At 40.5% G+C, this 26,128-nt stretch overlaps 1 protein-coding gene across 1 annotated transcript; it reads left to right on the top strand.

The window, feature by feature from the left end:
• On the top strand, nt 1-17,540 carry LOC109899689 (pituitary homeobox 3). The gene is made up of 4 exons (XM_020495131.2): nt 1-203; nt 9,240-9,366; nt 13,763-13,968; nt 15,817-17,540. The coding sequence occupies exons 2-4, from the start codon at nt 9,258-9,260 to the stop codon at nt 16,381-16,383; spliced, it is 882 nt and encodes a 293-aa protein (XP_020350720.1). The 5' UTR covers nt 1-203; nt 9,240-9,257; the 3' UTR covers nt 16,384-17,540.
• Nucleotides 17,541-26,128: the final 8,588 nt, after the last annotated feature.

The following is a 26,128-nucleotide window of genomic DNA, read 5'->3' as shown; positions in this document are numbered from 1 at the left end:
CCCCGCTGTATGGGGTTCAGGCTTTCACTCTTCGACTGCCTTCATGTCTGACAACATTGAAAGAAGGAAACTGTCACTTTTTTACTTTACAGCCGGAGGAACTTTCTTCATGTCAGCAGCATCTCATTCGGACAATCATTAACCTAAACATCAAGCTTGTCTTTTCGGGGGATTAATTTAACCAGACCAGACCAGGATTTCATGTAAGTGCGCGTATGATAGTTTCATTCTTCCAGTAAACTTCAAACGTCATGGTTGTGTCTGACTGAATGTTATGTCAGCATGTGCATTAGGCAAGCAAATTAGACTAGACTAGATCACCATTGTTTGAACCATCATGTAAATCCATAACGAAGCCTATAGCTACATCACATAGTGGGTTGCTAGTCTTAGACATAGCCAGGCTACCTCACGAACTCAAACTTTACCAGCAAGTTACTCTGGTACGATGGACACCTTTACCATGATTTAGGTGGTTAAACGTATTGAGCAGAACAGGGTAAATAAATAGATTAATATTTACAGTTTACTTTAGCTCATTATTCATGAAGATGAAGATAAAGATGATGATGACCTGTCACATCACATCTGTCCAGCACTCACAAACTCAAAGTTGTGTGATAAGAGTGGCTACTTTGGCTACTATGTTACTATAGCCAAATGTGCAGGTCCTAGCTGAATGAAACAAACATCTATTAGGCCTAGCCTGTTTACTTTTACAATAAAACTGGAAATGTAGACCACAATGTATCTAACAGTAGAGTGTAATTTTGGCATTGATTCATGTCTTCAGCAGATTTTAGGGGATACACTTTCTAAATCTTGCATCTGCTCCTCTTGTGAATTGTTCATTTGCTTTAATTAAGTCACAGTTTCCATCCTTATGAATCTAAATAAAATGGTTTTCTGGAACAAATACCCTGTAGAGTTAGTAGGCCTATGTCAGCATTGATCGGAATATATATGCTAACACCTTTTGCTCATTGTTTGTCCAAATTATAAGTGCTTTCGAAATGCTATACATTTATTCCGGTGTGGCTCCGGCGGATCTTGGCGCTTGGCGCTTGCCACGCCAGAGTTGGGGGTTCGATGGACTGGTACAAGTACGTGCGAAAATGTATGTGCTCGCTACTGTAAATTATTGATACGTGCTTCTGCTGAAAATGTTTTTTAATTTAACTAGACATGTCAGTCAAGAACAAATTCTTATTTACAAGGACGGCCTATCGGGGAACAGTGGGTTACCTGCCTTGTTCAGGGGCAGAAAGACATTTTTTACATTGTCAGCTCAGGGATTCGATCCAGCAACTTTTCGGTTACTGGCCTAACGGTCTAACCACTAAATCACCACAATGTAAAAACACAGAGTTAAGTTTTGACTTACATGGGAGAGCGCTCTCTGTGAGAATATTTCTTAGGTCAAAAATATTTGAGGGTATATCCGAAATTGATAGGTGGCAGGTGCTCCCGATCCACAAGAAAGAAAAACAGAGTTTCTACCCTCTGCCCCCTCCGGTCTAGGCCTCGGAACTCTCTCCGTACAAACATGCGTGCGCACTCACTCTCCCCTGAACATAAACGTATTCAGTTTATTGCCTTTGTTATGACGAACTTATAGCAAATTAAACATTATATTAAAGTAAGAAAACAGGCCTATAAAGAACGCACTGGTATTGTTTCATATAGGCTAACAAATCCTTTGTTGGGTCTATCCGTGTGTGGCAAATTTGCCTGTCTGCGTAACAAAATGGAAAACACATCGGCCTATGTCTAAAGAGGATATACCTGACGAATTCAACTTAGCCTACATTTAGCCTACATTCTAAGTATATAGATGTTTACAATAATTAATATATTATTTAGAGAGATGCCATACAGAAATTTGATTAAATTGACTTGACAATTAAAATGAATTTAGCCTTTGCTAACAACGTGTCTTAAACATCTTGGCCTAGATATGGTATATATATATTTATACAGATATATACATATATATACAGATATATATTGAGTGGGAATAAGAAAAAATAGCCTACAACATTGAACCGATTTGCACATCTGCAACAAGTGTCATTCCATTAATTCGATTTTATACAAGGTCATATGGCCAACCATTATAATTTATTTAACAAGTGATATGGCACCAAGATTGTATTATTTAGGCCGTGCAATTTTTTAATTGCATGTTATCTTGTGGTTTTCAGTCTGACATGTACCACCTCACAAGTGAAGTGAAAGATCAAGGGCATATCAGATGAGATCATTTGACTGTATTATAAATAGTATATTTCTATTACGGAATCATCCGGTTTTGAAATTAAAACCACTGAGCTGTTTGAACGGACGATTTTGGCGTAGACTATTCTGTTAATTCAGCGACAAAGAATGGAATACTGTTGAATTAAACTGCGACAATGGATAGGCCTATAATTTAGGGTGCAAGTGCAATCATGCCTTCCAAATAACCTATTATTCTCGGTCATTATCATTTTCACTTGTAAAATGTGGTCATGCTATGGGCCTCAGCCATGTGACAGTTAACCTAAAAGTAGTTTCTATATATTCATTGTTGAAATTGTTTAATTGTCCCTACGTAGTAGATTACTTGTTAACTGACTTGATCGCACTGCTTTTCTTTATCTCGGCCAGGTCGCAGTTGTAAATGAGAACTTGTTCTCAACTGGCCTACCTGGTTAAATAAAGGTGAAATAAACATGGAATAAAACAACAAAAAAATGTAAATGCCGGATTTTGCATTAGGCCTATACATTTCACTCAAAATATATATAATTATGATTCGATTCTATGAGCGATAGATATTGTAGGCTATAACTGATATTTTGAATTGCTTCTCTTTCAGATTGCTTTCTGTTTCTTATTTGAAAATGTTTTATTGTGAATATGAATGCCTTGGCAAAGCTATAACGTTTTTCACAAAGGTCTATCAGACCAATCAGCTGTAATTTATTACTGGCAATCTGTAATAAAACATTTATATTAATGATAATAATAGCTTATAATAAAACGTATCATTATTATTATTATATGGACTTTATAACATCGAATTAACATGCATTACTATCCATTGGCTAACTTGGAGATTGAGAAATCGGAGTTTGTTGTGCGCATGTAGAGAAACTGGGCTTTGACCCTCCCAGTCATATGCAAATGTTTGTTAGGAGGGGAGAAATTAACATCTACAAACATTGGGCCGAAATTCCATCTGCCGCCTCCTCGAGGAGGCCTTTAATAAATTCTCAGACAGCAAAGTGACATACATCTTAATCAAGTCTTAATCCAGGGAATTAATTCTCAACGCGTTTTTATGAATAATTCCAAGGCATGCACAAGTCGTGGAAATGTAAGCAGTGAGCCTCTGCCTTCCCAACAGATGGACTCACCAATCTTCTGAAAAATGAGAGGATTTCTGCTTCCATTATTTTTTATTATTAGATATATATTTTAATGAGCCCGATGTTGTACTGCTTAAAGCACTCTACTTATGCAAACTACACACCCCCATCTCGCATCGACTCCTACTAATGTTGATTTGCTCAGTGGAACACGAGTATACTTCATTCAGTTCATAAGACTATGAGTAAACATACACTTCCATCTGTGGTCACATCAATGTTTTACGCTGAATTAAAGCCATCGTTGAGACAGAAAACAGAGGAACGCAGAGATGGTATTTGGATGCAAAAGTGGTGGTGATCCCAAAATGAACATTGCATGGTGCACGAGCACGAGCGCAAGCCCTTAGAAAATATCAGAGTAATTCAAATAAAGTACCAAGTTCACTCAGTGAATTGCTATGGGTTATGTTTGTCAGACGAGCAATTTGCCTGTAACATTTCAGCATATGAGGTTATGATCAAGAATCTGTTACAGCTCTATCAACATAGTAGGCATATAAATGTCAAATATTGTCAAATGTCATTACAACTGTACTTGATTTGTAGACCATTGAACAATAACAAAATAATGATCTAACCTGACTATGAATAGTATCATAATTTGCTGTAAGGATTCCAATTATAATATATTACGCACTGGATTGACTTCACTCATTTCAATGGGTGAACAAGGCTATGTACAGTATGTCTCAATTACGAGAAACTTATGGATGAAGTTGAAATAGAGTGCAAAATAATCAGTCATCCTCAACTCTAGGCCTACATATTTATACAAATTTCTATAATAAATTAAAGGAGCCACCATGGTGAAATTGTAATATTTATATAGACGTTAGGTGAAGTAATTCATTGATATTATGACAGATGTTGTCAAATATGAACGGAAATGATTGGTATAATTAACCAAGGCACCTTTATAAAACGTATGCACTTGCATCTAAATAGCACAACATTATTGGTGAACTAGGGACATCCCATACAGTGTCTCTTGAAATTCATAAAAGCTTATTTTCAGTTATATTCATGTGTTTTTGTTAGGCCCATCGCCATGATGGGTTGTTGGCCTTATCTAATTCTAGCGAAGGGACTTCATTTGGAATACAAAATATGTCATATCGTGCCTCGGAAGGAGGCACTGACACCTTGTTCTAGACTAAATGCGGGTGTGCGTCATCCGCACTCTCTGCCAAACTGCCCCGCCTCTCTCAGCACTGCTATGATACGGTCCCATACATCACTGTCAAAGGATATGTATCTGACAGTGTCGTATTCATATTTCTGACCAAAATACTGGACTTCTCTGGTGGCATAGCCTATACACAAAGGACAGCAGCTGTTGCTCTCTTTCAGGCAAGTAGCCTCTGAGTTTTTCTGTGGGTTGCTTTTGCAATGAGATTGGATGCGTTGTTTTTCAGTTTAGGTCTTGGTTGTAGACCAAACGGATATGTCTTTCAGCCTATATGGCACATACCAGATTTTTGATTTCAACAACCTTACATTGAATTTAAACAAGCTTGCACAATAGAGAATCATAAGCAGTAATTCTATTTGCTGACTTAAATGTACTTAATGATAAGCAATGTTACTTTTGTATTGACTTCAGATAAATATTTTATGTCAGTGTTGAAACAATCAACTGAAATACCATTTGACCTGCAAGTCAACTATAACCCACAAAACCAGAACCTTATTAGTACTATCGCCTCAACGCAAAATAAGTATATTTTGTAAAGCAATCTCTCTGTGAGATTTGATCTTATCCTCAATCTCACTTCTCACCTATGGGCCAGAACAAAGCCTTTTGGGAAAGAAACTAACACCATAGAATAATTCAAACATGCTTTATATTTTGTGAAGGATAGCTTTGGCATGGCTCTTTTCACATGTGCAATGAAACCTGTATTCGTGCGATAAGCACATGATCACAACACTGCCTCCTGTGTCTCCCATGCGGTTGTGATTGGATATGGGCTTACAAGGTCTTTTCTCTTCAAAAGCATTGATGGATTTTTACATTTATAAGTCATGGATGATCTATATAATGTCATAAACTAAGGGTGACGGTGTAATAGGTGTACTGTGATTTATAATAAACAATAAGGATTCTAAAACATTGAGGAGAGAACTACATTGGCATAAGAATGTATTGATATTTTTCCACTTGTACCAAACAGCATAACATTTTATATTTCATAATGAGATACTGATTTATAACTGCTAAAAACTTGATTCAATAAAATTTGTAAAAAAATGTTTGAACATAAGTGTATATTTTTAGTTGGACTCTGTCTTCTGTTGCTTTTTCTGTCATGGAAAATCTTAAAGTGTCGACCAACATGGCATATCATAAACACTTGTTTTATTCATGCAGTTCTTCAACTCTTTGAAGTGGAATACAAATATTTTGATAGGCGTACATGTATGGAGATGTGCATAAAGAACACAGCATGAGGCTTCATCATGTACACTTAGAAAAAAGGGTTCCAAAGGGGTTCTTCGGCTTTCCCCATAGGAGAACCCTTTTTGGTTCCTGGGAGAACCCTTTTTGGTTTCACGTAGAACCCTTTTGGGTTCCATGTAGAACCCTCTGTGGAAAGGGTCCTATGTGGAACCAAAAAGGGTTCTTCAAAGGGTTCTCCTATGGGAACAGCAGAAGAACACTTTTAGGTTCTAGAGAGCACGTTTTTCTGAGTGTAGGGCTTCGTCTAAGATCTCTAGGGCAGAGACACTCACATAGATGAGCAGATTGCTGTCAGGGATATTCTGTAGAAATGGAAAGAATTCGTGGAAATGGAAATACAGCTAGCATTTGCTTGATATGAATAATCAGTTTGAGGATGTATTGTGTTTACCATTCAAACCGAGAACAAGCTGTCCATTAAGTTAGTCTGAAAATTCTGATGGTCAGCAAGTTGGTTGATCAGATCAGAGCCCTCACTCAGTACCGTACTTGAATGAAAATGACTGGGAAATGTGTGTTCAAATCATATCAAATCAAATGTTATTTGTCACATGCACTGTGAAATACTTACTTAAGAGCCCTTAACCAAAAATGCATAGTTTTAAAAAAGTAGGTAGGAAACATTTTATTAAAGGAAATTAAAGGAAATATAGTAACAAAATAAAATAACAATAACAAGGCTATATACAAGGGGTACCAGTATTGAGTCAATGTGCAGGGGTTAGTCAAGGTAATTGTGGTAATATGTACATGTAGGTAGGTGTAACATGACTACTGTAGGCTTAGATAATAAACAGAGAGTAGTAGCAGCGTATGTGAAGAGTGTGAAGGAATGTAAATGCAAATGTGTGTGTCTGTGTGTGTGTGTGTGTGTGTGTGCGTGCGCGCGTGTGTGTGTGTGTGTGTGTGTGTGTGTGTGTGGCATCAATATGCATGTGCGTGTGTGTTTTATCTGTGTGTCTGTGTGTGTGTGTTTGGGAGTGTCAGTGTAATATGTGTGAGTGTGTGGTTATAGCCCAGTGAGTGTACATCGAGCCTGTGCAAGAGAGTCAGTGCAAAAAATAATAATACATCCGAATAAAATAAGGGGGTCAAAGCAAATATTCTGGGTATCCATTTTAATAATTATTCAGCAGTCTTATAGCTTGGGGGTAGAAGCTGTTAAGGAGCATTTTGGTCCAGACTTGGCACTCTGGTACCGCTTGCTGTGCGGTATTGCAGAGAACAGTCTATGACTTGGGTGGCTGGGGATCTTTTTGAAGTTCTGAGGTCCCATGACAAATCTTTTCACCCTCCTGAGGGGGAATAGGCATTGTTGTGTCCTCTTCCTGACTGTCTTGGTGTGTTTGGACCATGATAGGTCTTTAGTGATGTGGACGCCAAGGAACTTGAAGCTCAATTTAATTGCATGTTTCTCCAGTGAGTATCCAGCTCAAGTGAGTGAGGTTTGATGTTATGCCACTATGGGCCACCATGTGATTCGTTCACATCATAGTTCACAGAGACACACCAGAGGAGTCAAAGGGTGCACCGCTAAAGAGGGGCTTATAGAGTGACAGAGACCGGCATGAAGAAGGCTGATTTAAATACACGCATGCACACACACACACACACACAAACTCACGCACACGCACACACACACACACACACACACACACACACACACACACACACACACACACACACACACACACACACACACACACACACACACACATAAACAGTCAAATCAGATTTTTAAATGGATAAAAATACACCTTTATGTATCAGCGGGAACTATGATGAGACACACACACAGTCACATACACACGCACACACACACGATAACATAAGCACTATACATACAACACATGTACTTTGTGTTGTCGATGTGTGGTAGTAGATTAGTGGCCTGAGTGTACACACTTAATGTGTTGTGAAATCTGTTGTGGAATGTAATGTAATGTTGTTAATTGTACTGTATATAACTGCCTTCATTTTTGCTGAACCACAGTATAAATACATACACACACCCACACAAACACACATACGTAGTCACTTATGGCACATGGTTGAGGCAGTGTTACTACAATATTTTTTGTACAAGGCAAAGACCAATTAGCTCCCATTTTGAGAGCGCCTGTAAAGGGGTTGAGAGGCGGCTAAGTGGATTGGAACCTACCCCCGTCGTTAAACGTAACACGACATCATAAATATCAAGAAGCTTTGAGGGAGCGATTGTGTCCCCCCATGTCTTCAAGGTGTTAACTGCGCTTGTATAAATAAACGACCTGTTATTTTAGGCTTCATTGCGTATCAGCCTCCCTCACGAGGATGCTCTTCGGGTCATATATTTGACCACTATAACTCCAAATGAACTAAAATAGAACTAACAGTAACAGAACACATTCGTAGTTATTACAACGTAATATAGGCCTACATTTAGCGTGCGTTCGTAAATTCACTCTGGTTATCTACTCCGATTTCAGAGCACCTGATTGTGCCAGAGCGCAGAATAACTGACAATTTACGAACAGGCAACACCCGTGGAATCTGACCCATGTCAGTAAACGTCGACAAAAAACGCCTTTAAACAGTTGCCAGCAGCACAGTTACAGTTACCAGCGCTCTAGGTAACATTAAAACAGCCTAACCAGCTCTGCTAGGACGAGTAAAATGTTCAGAGTGAGGTGTTCTCTCATTTGTGTCTGGATGTAGCTGGCAAGCTAGCCAATTTTAGCCAGTTAGCTTGGGTGCTTGACTGCCGTTGTGAGGCCAGAACGCTCGGATCAACCCTACGCTCCTATAGTGAAATGATCTGAATTTACGAACGGACAATCTGACATCGCTCTGAATTTACGAACGCCCAGAGCGCACTATGAGGGCACTCTGGCACTCCAGAGTGAATTTACGAACACACCCTTAATCGAATAGGTCGGCTATTTCAGAGATGGACCGTTTTGTACATGAATAAAGTCCATCAGCAACGTGAATGTTATCAAAATGTGAGAGTATTCTAAATCCTGCTCATACTGTAGCCTATATGATTAGCACTAGCAGTTTGTCAAGATTTTACCACGTTTATGAGGTGTGATATTCATAGTTATTCCCTAGTTAATCTGTGTTGATATTGAAATGTAAAACATGCGTAGGCCTAGAACATTTTAACTGTCCAAGCATTTGTTATATTACAATTCAGGCTTATTATAAAAAAAGATTATCAACATAATTATTGTTGTCATTTCTTGTTCTTTCTAGTTGTTTATTTTTCTAGTTGTTTATTTTGTATTGCCAATTAGGTTGGAGGCCAAAACTGAGGTGAGGATGCTTGTATTATGTTGCCATATTTATTTATGCTGAATTGTATTGCCTTGCTGTTGCAGAGCCGGGAGGCCGGGGTTATGGATTTTAACCTTCTGACGGACAGTGAAGCCCGTAGCCCGGCGCTATCGCTCTCGGACTCCGGGACCCCACAACATGATCAGGGATGTAAAGGCCAAGACAACAGCGGTCAGTTTCCACGTATACCATGCATATACATTAAAGGAGTGTTTGACCGATGTCCTCAGACTGAAATTACGGATGAATAGGCATAGTCTATATGTTCATGCATGTAGGCCGACCAATCAAACAATTGTATAATAATAGGCCTACTACTAATAATAGTCTAATATAATAATATGATTAATAAGATTAATCATAATCATAAAAACAACATAACGATGCTTTTCTAAAGTTGTTTATAGCATGCAATACCTATTATTATTGTGGCGAATAGCGTGCGTAATTACATGTGGATATCAATGTAATCATATTAATTGGCTTGCATCTTAGACTACTGTTGCCACATTTGTAATTACTTGAATGCCAATATTATTCAAATCCAAATGTGTTATTTTGTACAGCGCATAGCAACCTATATGATTCACATTAGATACTTGTCATTTTCCTTCATGAACTCAAATTGCAAGTTCATTCTTCTCGCTTGTCTTTTATAAAGCAAGGGTTATTAACTGCGAGACTTTAATGGAAGCTACTGTAAACATCTGTCACGAACCCCTTGCGCGTTGGCGGAGAAGCAGCTTTTTTTGGCATTTTGGATTGTGCGTGTCTTTGCACACTGATATTTTAATCACTCTCAATTAAAACCTAAAAGCTAAAACACATAATGAACGGAAATAAGCCTAAAGTCATAGACATACAAGAATATCCTGAGCAACTATTGCTCAGGCTTGAAAGCTAAATGTCTGCCTCTGCATTTCAACAGTCTGCATGTCACTTTATAACAAACTATGCCAGAGAAAAAGCAAATATGTGTGATACCGGTGCGCTCTAATAGATGACATCTCTGTGGATCCAGCGTCTGCAACAGACCCCATAAAGTGTGACTAATGTAAACTTACTCCGAAATGGACGGCCCTGAGTGAGTGCAGGGATTTAGGAGAACGCCTAAATGCGAACCATGGATTACGCACTATAACCTAGCATCAACATAATGAGGCATAGAGGCCAAAATATCAAGTGGCAATATTTCCAGTGTAGCCTACTTGTTTTGCTCACTGACTACGGAATGTTTATTCTAGAAAAGGTTTAGCTAGTGGAAATTATATATAGAAAAATAAACAAGCAGTTCATTCATTGTTCTTTCGTGTGATATTTGGATATTGTTAGAAATGTCAACCAATTAGTTTGTTTTTCAATGTCCACTTAAATGGTTATTTGTTCAGTGTATGTTTATTTATTAAACAAACTGTATCCCCATGATGGCAGACACCTGGGCATCACCTCTGAAATATTATATCCACTTCATTTCATTATTTAACCTTTATTTAACTAGGCAAGTCAGTTAAACAACGTCTTATTTACAATGATGGCCTACAGGGGAACAGTGGGTTAACTGCCTTGTTCAGGGGCAGAATGACAGATTTGTACCTTGTCAGCTCAGGGATTCAATCTAGAAACATTTCTGTTACTGGCCCAACGCTCTAACCACTAGGCTACCTGCCACCCCAGAAATGTTATACATACTTCGAATTAGGCCTTATTAAATGACAAATCTCACATGGGCAATAGCACACTCAAGTGGCATCTCTGAAGTTTCAAAATGAGCGAAACGTCAATAAATGACACACATGCTGTGTAGATACAGAGGTGTGGCTACAGTATGCTTATTTTATTCAGCCCCCTTTTGTTAATATACAACCTGGGAATGTATAATTTCTTTCACAAAACGAGGACACCCCTAGTGATTAGAACATGCGTCAGATTACAGGGTCCTTGGTGCATTATGAGCAGGCTAGAGAGGCTATATTATACATCAGCATTTGTGGGTATCTATGCATGTATTTCAAAGCATGTGTGCATGCATTTGGATATATAGACACAGTATGCTGCTACATTGGTGCTTTTCTGCCTGGCCAAGGGGTCAAGCATATACATTCAGATTGAATTGCCAAACAACTATGTCTGCTGTGTGGTTGGCACTCATAAATCCACCTCCAACAGGGCTTCAGACATTCTAGTGCTGAGAATATCTCAGCCTGTCAGGCTGAAACAACTTTCATAGAAATGTGATGAGTGGAAAGGGGGCTTCTATATATGCTCCTCAATAATGCTAATTTACTGTAAAGCCCTTAACCCATGCATTTATCATCTTGTTGCTCTAATACTCTCTATTCGTTTTCATCATCATGTTTAGGGTCGCTTTAAAATTGAGTCAGTGTTAGACTGACATGTTGTTCCAGTGGTTAGTGGATACAGGACATTGCTTCTCCAACTGACTCTCAGAAATCTCATTAGTTGTGCAAGTGGTGGTGGGGACTGACTATTATTTGGTTGGTTTGTTTGTTTGCTGGCTGATTGACTGGCAGTTTGACCAAATAAGTTGCTGTTACAAAAGCTGCAAGGGTGTATAGTATTTGCCAGACATATGCCTTCTTCTATACATTTGTACACCATGAATATATATTAGCCCATGCACTGTAGGTGTGTGTAGTGTAGCCAATTGATTGATATACCTGTGACAATGTATTACATATGAAAAACAAAACAGCTATTCATATTCATTGTATTTGGATTATGTCAGTGAGTAAAGAAACAATTTTCTACGAAGCTGTATATTCTATTTGGAGATCAAGAACAACGTAATCCGTAATCAGAAAAGGCTAAATAAATTGACTTTATTTACTTTCATCACTGAGATTGCTTTATAGTAGGTTTTCAAGGTCTGCCCTCTTTTCTGTATTGTGACATTGGAGGGGAAATGGTTTTTGGCCAAATGATGGCTAAACCAGTGTCAGTTTACTAGTAGATAACAGCAAAGGCCTGGTTCTATTGGTTTTTCCAGTGGCCCTGTGGAGTCTTTTAAACCCTGCAGACTATTTCTAACTGCTCCCAGAGAGGTAAGCCCTTGCCAAACAGTCCGAAACCTGCCCGGTAACAAAAGCCTGATCCCTGGGATTAGGTAGCCAACTAATTTCACTCTTTCTGTGGGGTCCTCCAATTGCGGAACTCAGATGAAGAGAGAAAGGATCTTGGGCAGACATAACATGTCTGATTGGTTCTGGTGTTAGTGCCAAGCGCGTTTCACGGACAATTTCAATTATTGATTTATTTTTGACAACGCTGAAAAGAGGATACATAAACACAGTCCATGAATCTTGTAATATTGCAAACAGAACCGCAAAAGTCTGAGGTGGAAACTGTTAACAATTTGGCATATTATTAGAAGACAATATAAATAAAAACTTTTTTCAAATAGCATGGGAAAGTATGTCCATTAAGTTAATTAATTTAAAATAAAAGAGCACACCTGGTAACATGACAGTCTACATTAGTCACAGACTATTGCCAATATGCTTTGGAGAAAACTGTGAGAAGTGTATTCACTTTTCAATGGAAAGACACTTCACTCTGTAGAGATGATTGCTGCTCTTGTGCAAAATACTTGACAATTGAATGGGAATTGAAATATGCCTGTCATTTAGATTGAGTTAAAGTTGTAAGTGCTTTCGCAACTTTTATCCCATGCTTTAATCATTTATCCCACTACAGTCGATGTTCGTGCCCCCTGCTGAAATACAATTAGTGTAAAAAAAAATCCTCATCAGAATCGGAGTCTGTTTAAGATAGAGGTACCTGTTTTTTTTGCATGGGCTGCATCTCAATCCCCCACCACAGTGTTTGTCAGACCATGAGACATTGCGATAATCGGTCTTCTCGTGAAAACGTCTGTGCGTAAGAACGGTTTGGCCTACAAAGCTAATATGACCACTCTGAGAAAATGAAACTCTCACGAACGCGATGGTGTTCTCCGTTTTGCTACTGCCCCCACAAGCGTCACGGGACTCGCCTGAAGTTGGTACCGCCAATGTGCCAACTTCTGTCTGTAGCGTCCGAACAGTTTGGGCTACACACAAATACTGTATGACCCCTCTATGGAAAGTTGAGACTCTCACGAACACATACATGTTTTGCTCTAGGACAACCACAAACCTCACAAGACTTGCCTGTACTGTCGGTATAGATGGAAGTAGTTTAGTGCCCCAATTTTTTTTTAAACATGGATAAAAAAATGTTTTTAAATCCTGATCTTATATCTCTCAGATATAGGACAGACACTTTAAAACAAACTTTATTTGGAGATATTTTTTGACTATCTGTTTTCTACATGTATCAACCTGTTATTCAATGCGTTTCTATGGGCTAATAGCAGTACGGCCAAATTCAATGTTTCATTAAATCTTTTGTTAATATCTTTGTTTACACCTAAAGGGATCCTAAAATTAAAAATCATATACCTAAATGATCCTTGGTATGGCTATCGTAAAACAATTCCATATTTTAGCTTAGTAGAAAATGTAATGGATTGGGCTTGTAACTCTCCATCCCTGTTGTTGCCTCCCAGACACAGAGAAGTCCCACCAGAACCAAACAGATGAGTCAAATGCAGAGGACGGCTCTCTGAAGAAGAAGCAGCGCAGGCAGAGGACCCACTTCACCAGCCAGCAGCTCCAGGAGCTGGAGGCCACCTTTCAGAGGAACCGCTACCCCGACATGAGCACACGGGAGGAGATCGCCGTGTGGACCAACCTCACAGAGGCACGGGTTAGAGTGAGTGCCGCACATAATCACTACAGGGCCAATACTGAACCAGTGGTTGAGTCTTGTTGTTATTTCCCCATGACATAAAACATTGGGAAAAGGTGCCAATCAGTCTGAATGCAATCCAAACCCACTTTCTTTAGGATTTAACGTTTTTTCTTTTACCTCTTGGGTTACCTAATAGTCATTGTTGTGAAACATGGGATGTTTTGTACTCTAGCTATGTCATTCACCAAAACGTTTGCGGGAGTCACGCATATTATTTCAACATAATTCTGAAGGTAAAAAGGCCATTGAAGGTACAAATGTAAAAGAGTGTACCTAACCAGGGATTAGGTACAACAACCTAAAACTAGGCTTCGCATGTCACACAAAGGTCAGAAGTGTGCTCTGCTCCTGACCCAAAATGACCCACGCCCAGTGGTTTGGTCACCCCCCAGTGTGGAGCAGGTGGGCTCACATTCCAACGGATGACAATAAAATCACTGCCTGCCTGACAAGTAATGGATCAAATTCATGTTGGCCAGATAAAAGGTCACATAGCACACAGTCGTGGTTGTTATTTTGAAAGAACAACAGACCACACACGGCCTGGTCCTTATGTCTAGCAGTGACCTTTTGAGCCTCACTCGTTCCCTGCTAATTCCACATGGACGCAGATGCCCCCTTGCATATCCCGAATACTACTCCTGTCGTCTTGATTTATGCAATTTAATGAGGAGTTTGAAGTTTTGTCTATATGAGAATAAAGAGAAAGTTCCAGCACAAAATGAACGCTCAGAGAGAAATGGAGTCGTGAGCAATGGACTTGGGTACTTTAGGTCACAGCGAGTGTCTTGTATCAGTCATTTGACAGTTTTAGGAAAGTGAGGTAAGGTTTGCCACAAACACCTCATTCACTAACCATTTGACATTCAGATGTTTCCATGATACCTAAACAACATAGCCCAAGAGTCATGTTAAAAGGCAAGATGTCTTCCTCAATAGTGGGGTTTCCCCTACTGTCAATGGGTACCATGGAAAACTCACTGCTATGTGCACTGTACCCACACATTTAATAGTCCAGAGCATTCTATTACTATCACAACAGATGCCTGGGCTGCTGGCTGGCAGACACACAGATTGGGGATTTGGATGAGATACTGTATGCCTGGCACAGCGGTTCTAGATGATGAAGGGAGGGAGGGAGATTAGTTAGCCCCAGCAGTGTTGGTGGCCTTTTTACATTTACATTTGAATAATTTGCATGGGAATAATATGCATTTGATTAATACAATTAGATTTTAACTGTACATGACAGTCCATTTCTGTCATTTCTGTATTGAATTCCTATAATAGGTATATTGCCACACAATGAGGAGTTTTGAAGTCTTGTGTTTTTGAGAATAAAGAGAAGGTTCTAGCACAAAAATGAACGCTCAGAGAGAAATTAATACTTCCCCAATTGGGAACTGAATTAAGTACCTTCATTTTAGATTTGCCATTAAAACGTTAATCCATTTGATACCCTCTAAAAATAGGACCTTAAAATGACAAAATGTGAAGACAGCTCTAGCTTGACATTTCTTTCACTGGGAGCTTATAATTCAAATAAGTGAATCATTCGTTTTAATAAACCATGGCTAATATGACTGTTTGATGATAAACTTAGTTTTCTGGATTGTTCTTTCTTTCAAAGAGTCTACAGAGCAACAACATACGGAATCTTGCCAAAACTATTTGAAAGATATACATTTTCAGTCTTTGCGTACCAAGATGTTATTGTGTTTCAGAAATTTTTTTATCACCTCAAATTATGTTGAAAAGAAAAGCCCATATTTACTTGCCTTCTTCTCCTTCTCTGTTCTTCTCTCTCAGGTATGGTTTAAAAATCGCCGTGCCAAGTGGAGGAAGAGGGAGAGGAACCAGCAGGCTGAGCTGTGTAAAAACGGCTTTGGTGCCCAGTTCAATGGACTAATGCAGCCCTATGACGACATGTACTCTGGCTACACTTACAACAACTGGGCCACCAAGAGTCTGGCCAGCAGTCCACTGTCAGCCAAGAGCTTCCCCTTCTTCAACTCCATGAATGTAAGCCCCCTGTCATCCCAGCCCATGTTCTCCCCCTCCAGCTCCATCCCCTCCATGAACATGGCCTCCTCCATGGTTCCCTCGGCGGTGGCCGGGGTGGCTGGCTCGGGCCTCAACAACCTGGGCAACCTCAACAATCTCAATAGCCCCGCACTGAACTCGGTCGCAGTCACCGCCAGCACCTGCCCCTACGCCACCACCGCCAGCCCTTACATGTACAGAGACACCTGCAACTCCAGCCTGGCCAGCCTCCGGCTCAAGGCCAAGCAGCATGCCAACTTCGCCTACCCGACCGTGCAAAACACCGTGTCTAACCTAAGCCCTTGCCAGTACGCAGTGGACCGGCCGGTATGAATGACACCCACACCCACCCAGCCTGCCCTGTAGCCCCCAACCCCCCACTCAGATCCACTGACCCCCATCTTCCTCCTGGTCCCTGCCATGCTCCATCAGTAAATCAGAGTGAACGGCACACATCACCATTACACTCTTAGAAAAATGGTTCCAAAATGGTTCTTCGGCTGTCCCCATAGGATAACCGTTTTCTGTTCCAGGTAGAACCCTATTGGGTCACATGTAGAACCCTCTGCGGAAAGGGTTTTACATGGGACCCAATAGGGTTCTACTTGGAAATAAAAAGGGTTCTTCAAAGGGTTCTACTATGGGGACAACCAAAGAACCCTTTTAGGTTCCATGTTTTTCTAAGAGTGTACATGGACTGGTTAAGAAAATGTTGTTTGTCTAACTGATGGTACACAACAGGAATAATCTTCAACAGTTAGAACAAATCCCCTGATGGACCACCACGCTTCAAAGAACTCTCTCAAATATGGTGAGACTTGGAGGCTGAACCGACCAACTGTTAAAAAGGATTTCTAAATTGAATCTGAGAGAATTTTTTGGGACTGCATGACTAGAGTGGATTTGAAATGAAGAAAACCTGGATGCTCCAACTGCACTGGTGGTCAAACATGAAATCATTGTGACGCTTGCCACCATCACGGGAAAGGGACCTGTGGTTGCAATATGGGATAGAGGATGTATATAATGGACTTGTTTTGTTTTGTATGTGACAAAACTATCTATGAAACGTAGAACTTTGGAGATGAGAAAAGCATGTTCTTCAAGAGCAGACCCTAGATTGATGTACTATGAGTACCTCCTTTAGGAATTTTAATCTTTGTTATGAATTCCACTCACCTCAGAAGGTCAGGTGTCAAAGGTCAAATCAGAAACGAGAGAGGAGCTAGCAGAATGTAGCCTCAGAGAGTAAAAATAACCGGGAGCGGAGACAAAACAACAATTTACACATCTGTCAGAGAACCAATATCAGAAACGTTTTAAAGAAAAGCCTAAAAAAGCCATTGAATATAAAAGTTTGTGTGGTGTTATAAAAAGGGAGTCCATGACTGTAAAAATTTATGTAAGAGTGCAGTTATAAAACAAGCTTTTTTCTGGTGTAGCCTGCTTTGTCTCATTAACATAATAAAAATGATCTGTTTTTATGAACAACACATGGGCTAAAAGTGAGTACCATTGAAAGAAAGTCAACAGTTTTTTCCTTACAGGTACTGCATGTCTTCATCTATGTTCTATGACATTAGACTGAGTGACTGACACACAGGTCCTACACACAATGTTCCCCTTGAACAAGCGTCAATGCCATGGAAACGTTGTCTAACATCCATGGCAACGTAATGCAACGGGGGACGTGGGGACTGGAGAGAGATGGTGAGATAAAGATGTTCCTGCTGCCTGGTCACTGATACATTTGACCTACACTCTTTGAATCGACAGCCACAGCGCACTCTCCAGGCTATCCCGTAACAGGGGGAATTCTTGGGGCTGTGCCACAGAGGCCGGTGCCAACATTACATAAGCCTTCAGTAAGTGTCCCTACGGACTTACATGTACAACCAAACGGACTGACAGCTGAGCCTGGGCCGTCCAGCTTGTAACAGAACAGCATTTTACTACAACGGAATTTTTATGTTTTACTTTTTGCCTTTCTGTGTATTACATACTAGTTAACATCTACAATGTGAGACATCAGTCTCTCAAAATTGCAGGCCTAAAGCAACTGAGTTATCACATTTTAGAACAACAAGGCAGACAAAGAAACAATTATTTGAACATGGCGTAGTTCTTATTAAATGCTACTTTTTTCAACCACACAACTCTGTAGAGAAGTCTCTTCTCCCAGCAGTCCAAAGAGCCTGTCCATGGGACCACAGTAGTCTGTGGAGCGAGGTAGAGCAGTCACAGTGTTTGGTTTCCCCCTCCACATAACACATAGAATCAATATTCCACTGGAGGGGAAACGGCCCACCATTCCACTGTGTTCACACTGCCCAGCACAAGGAGAACGCATTCAAAATGGTCCAAAACCTTTGGAAAAATCCAAACAACTTCTAGAAGTGTTAACGATTACCTTTGAGAATACAGAGGGAAGGAATAGAATAACTGTTTTAGTTTTCGGACAGTATTCTATGGTTCATAAAAAAAATGTTTGAAGGTCCCGCACATCATGAAAACATTTAGTTCACGCATGCATTTCAGTGCCAAAAAGTCAAGCAACATCAGCAGATTATAATTGATCTGTCACTTCAACTTCCTTGGGACCAATATCACTAGAATTACAGTCAACAACAGCTTAGCATTAAGACAAGCATCTACATCTCCCTTTACCCCTTACAGTCTCTCTGCTCCAGCCAACCGCCTTTCGGAACACTGTGGTAGTGGCAAGAATATTAAAGATGATGATAATGATCAGCTCTAATGTGGGCTCTAAGTCCTTATGACAGACTGCCTGTGTCAAAAATCGCTAAGGAACATATCCAAAAGTATTTCAAACTAGTTTTTTTTTCATGAAATAGAGAGGCGTTGTTTTTTAACATAACTCACACATAATTTCTGTAATTAGAGTACAATAATGAGAAATAATTAAAAAGCCAGCTATTACATCTCATATACTTTGACTAGTAGAATGTAATATAAGGATCCATTCAGGTTGCCCTGTGTTAACTAATTTGTTAATTGCATACATCATTGGGAACTATGGTTTAATTACATATCATTATTCCACCTTTGTCTTTGATATGGCGAATCAACGGTATGGGGCAGAGTGACTAAATTAAGAAGGAGAATATCATAAATGTAATTTGGACTTGAGCAGAAAGTGCCATCCTAGTAATTAGTGTTAAAAACACAAACAGAAGGAGGTAGGAATCTCAGCTCTTTTTACAGTATGTTCCCAAAGAGGATTAGGGAAATTAAAGTCTGCTGAGATGGCTTTTCAAACTTATTAACTGATGAAGATGGGAGGAAAGCTCCCGGTGGTGTTTTAATGGTGGTGTTTTAATGATTCTCCTTTATGAGCTGTTTGCTCAACCTGTACAACACTGAATAAGTTTTAGGTTAGTTAATTGTGGAGAGTTTATTTTGGAAATTAAGATGTATATGTACACTGAACAAAAATATAAAAGCAACATGCAACAATTTCAAAGATTTTACTGAGTTACAGTTCATAGAAGGAAATCAGTATGGATTTCACATGACTGGGAATACAGATATGCATCTGTTGGTCAAAGATACCTTAAAAAAAGGTAGGTGCGTGGATCAGATAACCAGTCTGACCATTTGCCTCATGCAGCGTGACACATCTCCTTCGCATAGAGTTGATTAATGGCATATTATTGATCAGGCTGTTGATTGTGGCCTGTGGAATGTTGTCCCGCTCCTCTTCAATGGCTGCACACAGTTTCTGGATATTGCCATGAACTGCAACATGCTGTCGTCCACGTCGATCCAGAGCATCCCAAACATTCTCAATGGGTGACGTATTTTATTTATTTATTTATTTTATTTATTTAACCTTTATTTAACCAGGTAGGCAAGTTGAGAACAAGTTCTCATTTACAATTGCGACCTGGCCAAGATAAAGCAAAGCAGTTCGACAGATACAACGACACAGAGTTACACATGGAGTAGAACAAACATACAGTCAATAATACAGTATAAACAAGTCTATATACAATGTGAGCAAATGAGGTGAGAAGGGAGGTAAAGGCAAAAAAGGCCATGGTGGCAAAGTAAATACAATATAGCAAGTAAAACACTGGAATGGTAGTTTTGCAATGGAAGAATGTGCAAAGTAGAAATAAAAATAATGGGGTGCAAAGGAGCAAAATAAAAAAAAAAAAAAAAATTAAATACAGTTGGGAAAGAGGTAGTTGTTTGGGCTAAATTATAGGTGGGCTATGTACAGGTGCAGTAATCTGTGAGCTGCTCTGATAGTTGGTGCTTAAAGCTAGTGAGGGAGATAAGTGTTTCAGAGATTTTTGTAGTTCGTTCCAGTCATTGGCAGCAGAGAACTGGAAGGAGAGGCGGCCAAAGAAAGAATTGGTTTTGGGGGTGACTAGAGAGATATACCTGCTGGAGCGTGTGCTACAGGTGGGAGATGCTATGGTGACCAGCGAGCTGAGATAAGGGGGGACTTTACCTAGCAGGGTCTTGTAGATGACATGGAGCCAGTGGGTTTGGCGACGAGTATGAAGCGAGAGCCAGCCAACGAGAGCGTACAGGTCGCAATGGTGGGTAGTATATGGGGCTTTGGTGACAAAACGGATTGCACTGTGATAGACTGCATCCAATTTGTTGAGTAGGGTATTGGAGGCTATTTTGTAAATGACATCGCCAAAGTCGAGGATTGGTAGGATGGCCAGTTTTACAAGGGTATGTTTGGCAGCATGAGTGAAGGATGCTTTGTTGCGAAATAGGAAGCCAATTCTAGATTTAACTTTGGATTGGAGATGTTTGATATGGGTCTGGAAGGAGAGTTTACAGTCTAACCAGACACCTAAGTATTTGTAATTGTCCACGTATTCTAAGTCAGAGCCGTCCAGAGTAGTGATGTTGGACAGGCGGGTAGGTGCAGGTAGCGATCGGTTGAAGAGCATGCATTTAGTTTTACTTGTATTTAAGAGCAATTGGAGGCCACGGAAGGAGAGTTGTATGGCATTGAAGCTTGCCTGGAGGGTTGTTAACACAGTGTCCAAAGGGCCGGAAGTATACAGAATGGTGTCGTCTGCGTAGAGGTGGATCAGAGACTCACCAGCAGCAAGAGCGACCTCATTGATGTATACAGAGAAGAGAGTCGGTCCAAGAATTTAACCCTGTGGCACCCCCATAGAGACTGCCAGAGGTCCGGACAGCAGACCCTCCGATTTGACACACTGAACTCTTTCAGAGAAGTAGTTGGTGAACCAGGCGAGGCAATCATTTGAGAAACCAAGGCTGTCGAGTCTGCCGATGAGGATGTGGTGATTGACAGAGTCGAAAGCCTTGGCCAGATCAATGAATACGGCTTCACAGTAATGTTTCTTATCGATGGCGGTTAAGATATCGTTTAGGACCTTGAGCATGGCTGAGGTGTACCCATGACCAGCTCTGAAACCACGTATCTGGTGAGTATGCAGGCCATGAAAGATTTGGGAAATTCTCAGCTTCCAGCAATTGTGTACAGATCCTTGTGACATGGGGCAGTGCGTTATCATGTTGAAACATGAGGTGATGACGGCGGATGAGTGGTACAACAATAGGCCTCAGGATCTAGTCACGGTATCTCTGTGCATTCAAATTACCCATAGTTAAAATGCAATTGTCTTCATTGTCCGTAGCTTATGCCTGCCCATACCACAACTCCACTGCCACAATGTTGACATCAGCCACCCTCTTGCCCACATGATGCCATACATGCTGTCTGGCATCTGCCCAGTACAGTTGAACCCGGGATTCAACTGTGAAGAGCACGCTGCTCCAACGTGCCAGTGGCCATTGAAGGTGAGCATTTGCCCACTGAAGTCGGTAATGACGCCGAACTGCAGTCAGGTCAAGACCCTGGTGAGGACGAAGAGCACGCAGATGAGCTTCCCTGACACAATTTCTGACAGTTTGTGCAGAAATTCTTCGGTTGTGGAAATCCACAATTTTATCAGGTGTCCGGGAGGTTAGTCTCAGACAATCCTGCAGGTGAAGAAGTCAGATGTGGAGGTCCTGGGCTGAAATGGTTAAACATGATTTGCGGTTGTGAGGCCAGGTTGGTACTTCAAAATTCTCTAAAACAACATTGGAGGCTTGTGGTAGAGAAATTAACGTTCAATTCTCTGGCAACAGCTATGGTGGACATTCCTGAAGTTAGCATGCCAACTGCACACTCCCTCAAAACATGAGACATCTGTGGCATAGTGGTGTGTGACAAAACTGCATATTAAGATTGGCCTTTAACTGTCCTTCTTTTACAAGGTGCACCTATGTAATGAGCATGATGTTCAGCTTCTTGATAGGCCACACTTATCAGGTGGATGGATTATCTTGGCAAAGGAGAAATGCTCACTAACATGGATGTAAACAAATGTGTGTGCACAATTTCAGAGAAAAAAAAGCTTCTTGTGCGTATGGAACATTTCTGGGATTGTTATTTCAGCTCATGAAACATGGGACCAACACTTTGTTGTGTTTATATTTTTGTTCAGTGTATCTTTTATAATATGGCTAGGGATGGTGTTCTGCCCAAATTCGTGCCCTTAAGTGTTTAAATTGCTATAGTTTGTCATTTTACTAATCATCACAAGACATTGATTATACAACTACATGAGGAGACTGCACGTTTTGTCTGCTGCAACTTCCAACCTCATGAAGGATGACACTGTATACAGGACGTAGAGCATGCCTTGTTTGTGTTTAATCCAGTGAAACCCTTCCTTTTCAATGGGAGAGACTCGGCTCTATCTGAATACTCACAATAGGGACAATATTATGTTATGTCTGACAAGCTGTACCCTGGGGGAGCAGGGAATCTGTGGAACAAACGTACGAGCAAGCCATAGAAACAGGTTTTGGGGTGCTACTTTATCCTACTGTACCGCTCAACACTATTTTAAGGATTTAGTCTAACTATACCCCCAGTTAAACCAACTGCTTTCTCAGTCACACACACAAAACAACAGAAACCACATGCTGTGTTAGTTTGGTGCGGCCCCTGGATGCTTCAGCCTGGTCCTGTGTGTAATTCTCCAGTAATAAGAGCCTTGCTGTGTCTGCCTCCCTCCTCCTCCTCCCTCCTTCCGCCTTCCTCTTCCTCTTCCTCCTCCAGACTGTGGTTCTCCTCTCCAACTGTAATACATTAGCAGGATTAACATTCCAATGGTAAGCCCCGCAGACGAACCTGCCGGCTTTTCTGTCCTCTTTCCCCCGCCCTGCAGCCTGCTCCATCTTGCACGTTATTTCCCTTCTGCTGCCTTGCTTTGCCCCCCTCACACACATGTCAGGGTGCAATGGTGCATCAAAGGTTTATCTCTCGAATCAAACAATATTCCTTGGTTCCTTTTCCCAGTGTTACCTACATGTGTTGTAGGGCTAGTTTTGACAGGTTTGCGGTGAGCTGTTATACTGTAGAAATGTGGAAATGAATAAGACAATTCAATGACATTGACGAGTCAGAGTGCATGCAATTTTATAAAAACATGTTTAGAGCTGGGGCTGATTTGTTCCTGCTGTATTCTTAATCATTATGTTTGAATTTGGGTTTTGTCTCCACGTGTTTGTGGAAACCTAATAGCCAAAGCAAAGACAAATCGAGCAAATAAACAAATGCAGCAAGTAAACTAAGACTAAACAGCCACAAACACACATTGATCTTGAAATAATCAAAATGATAAACACACATACTGTATTTGACCCATGGGGTGCTTCACTAAACCAATCCCAGACACCTCCTATTCCACATTATTTATCCAGTAGCCCCAGGGGAGAGAGAGCACCTTAGGACTGTTTTCTCATGGGATTATCCTCCTGGGTGGAAACTCCACAATGATCATCTCATCTCATCTAAATGCTTTGACAGGATCATCTGGCAAAGATTACCCCTCCTTCCCTGTTTCACATTTACTATGTTGTCGAGTTTTCTTTTATTTCTCTACTATTTCTGTGCAGAATATGTCAAAAAAAATTCTAGAGCTTTGGATAGGTCAGGTGTCTGCTATATTCCTTTTTGATGATAATAGAATTGCAAGGGAGGAATATCATAAATAGGTAAATTACCAAACAATTATTCTGAATTTGTATTTTAGTATTTGATTTTCCTTAGACATACGCACGTGTCATTCATGTTTTGTTAGTCTCAATTTGGTAGTTATTGAAGAAGCTTGCTAATATACATATTCTGCACTTCATATAAAGCATACGAACCCCTGGTTACATACAATCGGTGGATCTCCTAGGATATACATTGAGCATACAAAACATTCAGAACACCTGCTCTTTCTATGTCATAGACTGACCAGGTGAAAGCTATGATCCCTTATTGATGTCAATCAGGGTAGATGAAGCGGATGGAGACGTGTTAAAGAACGATTTTTAAGCTTGGATTGTGTATGTGTGCCATTCAGAGGGTGAATGGCCAAGACAAACGATTGAAGTGCCTTTGAACAGGATATGGTAGTCGATGCCAGGCGCACCGGTTTGTGTCAAGAACTGCTTCGCTGCTGGGTTTTTCATGCTCAAAAGTTTCCTGTGTGTATCAAGAATGGCCCACCACCCAAAGGGCATCCAGCTAACTTTTTTTAATGTGCATTTTATTTAACTAGGCAAGTCAGTTAAGAACAAATTCTTATTTACAATGACAGCCTACCCCGGCCAAACTCGGACGACGCTGGGCCAATTGTGCGCTGCCCTATGGGACTCCAAATCACGGCCGGATGTGATACAGCCTGGATTTGAACCAGGGATTGTAATGATGCCTCTTGCACTGAGATGCAGTGCCTTAGACAGGGGGGAGGGTGTGCAACTCAATATTAGGAATGTGTTCCTAATGTTTGGTATACACAGTGTGCTCACTTAACAAAAATATAAATGCAACATGTAAAGTGCTGGTCCCATGTTCAATGAGCTGAAATAAAATTTCCCAGAAATGTTCCTTACACACAAAAAGCTTACTTCTCAAACATTTTGTGCACAAATTTGTTTACATCCCTGTTAGTCTTTGCCAAGATAATCCATCCACCTGACTGGTGTGGCATTTCAAGAAGCTGATTAAACAGAATGATCATTTTCAAAGGTGCACCTTTTGCTGAGGACAATAAAAGGCCCCTAGAATGTGCAGTTTTGTCACAAAACACAATGCCACAGATGTCTCAAGTTTTGTGTGCAATTGGCATGCTGACTGCAGGAATGTCCACCAGAGATTTGAATGTTAATTCAGTACCATATGCCGCCTCCAACGTCATTTTAGAGCATTTGGCAGTACATCGAATTGGCTTCACAAACGCAGGCCACATGTAACCACGACAGCCCAGGACCTCCACATCCAGCTACTTTACCTGTGGGATCAGGGGAGGGGGGTGCAGAGGAGTATTTCTGTCTGTAATAAAGCCCTTTTGTGGGGAAAAAATATTCTGATTGGTTGGGCCTGGCTCCCCAGTGGGTTGGCCTGGCTCCCCATTACTACACACCTGCCCAGTCATGTGAAATCCATAGATTAGGGCCTAATGAAATTATTTAAATTAACTGATTCCTTATTTGAAGTGTAAACTATATGAAATTGTTGCATGTCGCGTTTATATTTTTGTTCAGTATTAAAAGGGATAGTTATCGAGGCTAAAGAGAAACTTGCCACTGCTTACTCTCCAGTGCCATCTCTTGGAAATGTACAGTAGTTGACAGAAAATTAAATGAGAAAAACATGTCATTGAAATTGTACTGATAGCTTTTACTTTTAACGTACAAGTGGATAATTTGCTTTTGAAGCATAGTATATTGGTATGATACAAAAATGGATCTACATGTAACAAAAAGAAGAAGAAACCTTCAAGCCAATTTACTGTCTCTCTTGTTCAGTATCGGTGCAACAACACAAAATAGGAAGTGGATATTCTGCTGGGTGATCTAACAGTTAAAGGTTAGGGTTAATTGAGAATTTGCGGTTAAGTTTGCGGTTAGGGTCTTCCGGCTGCTATCCACCTCCCATGAATACACACCTACACACCTTAGGAACAGCAGTGCCATCACCACAGTACAACATGGTATATGGTGCACACACACG

The sequence above is a fragment of the Oncorhynchus kisutch genome, linkage group LG11, assembly GCF_002021735.2.
Source record: "Oncorhynchus kisutch isolate 150728-3 linkage group LG11, Okis_V2, whole genome shotgun sequence".
NCBI classification, from domain to species: Eukaryota; Metazoa; Chordata; class Actinopteri; order Salmoniformes; family Salmonidae; genus Oncorhynchus; species Oncorhynchus kisutch.
Note: the sequence above shows the minus strand (reverse complement) of the source record. Positions and strands in the feature narration are given on the sequence as shown.

What these genes read in the sequence shown, in the direction of transcription:
- LOC109899689 (XM_020495131.2), top strand. Translation starts at nt 9,258, where the DNA reads ATGGATTTTAACCTTCTGACGGACAGTGAAGCCCGTAGCCCGGCGCTA. An exon ending in TAAAGGCCAAGACAACAGCG is followed by an intron (nt 9,367 to 13,762) that starts GTCAGTTTCCAC and finishes GTTGCCTCCCAG; the next exon opens with ACACAGAGAAGTCCCACCAG. An exon ending in TCACAGAGGCACGGGTTAGA is followed by an intron (nt 13,969 to 15,816) that starts GTGAGTGCCGCA and finishes CTTCTCTCTCAG; the next exon opens with GTATGGTTTAAAAATCGCCG.